Here is a 433-nt window from a genome sequence, read left to right as displayed (position 1 = left end):
ACCGGCTGGCGATCAGGCTGACAGCAAAGCCAGCAGGAGCTCCGTTGTTTGCTGCTGCGGGGGGGGAAGATCCCGCTGCTGCTGCTGCTGCTGCTGCTGCAGCAGCAAGCCGCACGGGAACGCAGTCTGCTGCTGCTGCTGCTGCTGCTGCACCAAATGCTGCTGCAGCAGAAACTCTTGGTGATGTTGAACTGCCAGGGTGGTGCGAAGGTGACCCCGCTCTGCTGCTGCTGCTGCATCGTGCTGCTCTTGAGAGCAGCAACTGCAGCGGCGCGCTGCACCGATGGATAGACCTCATCTTCGGATACAAACAGACGGGGCAGGTAGGGTTTAGGGTTTAGGGTTTAGGGTTTAGGGTTTAGAGTTTAGGGTTTAGGGTTTAGGGTTTAGGGTTTAGGGTTTAGGGTTTGGCGTGAGAGGAAGGGGTTTTGGC

At 58.0% G+C, this 433-nt stretch overlaps 1 protein-coding gene across 1 annotated transcript in view; it reads left to right on the top strand.

The window, feature by feature from the left end:
- The window catches only part of EMH_0064970 (uncharacterized protein), a gene marked incomplete at both ends in the record, with an annotated part of 2,023 nt that overhangs the window by 969 nt on the left and 621 nt on the right, over positions 1 to 433 (top strand). The window contains one exon of the mRNA XM_013498328.1: positions 17 to 323. Within this exon, the coding sequence (XP_013353782.1) occupies positions 17 to 323 (307 nt within the window). The remainder of the gene's footprint in view (positions 1 to 16; positions 324 to 433) is intronic.

The sequence above is a fragment of the Eimeria mitis genome, genomic scaffold (assembly GCF_000499745.2).
Source record: "Eimeria mitis Houghton genomic scaffold, Emh_scaff3334, whole genome shotgun sequence".
NCBI classification, from domain to species: domain Eukaryota; phylum Apicomplexa; class Conoidasida; order Eucoccidiorida; family Eimeriidae; genus Eimeria; species Eimeria mitis.
The sequence above is the reverse complement of the archived record's forward strand: the minus strand, read 5'-3'. Positions and strand labels throughout refer to the sequence as shown.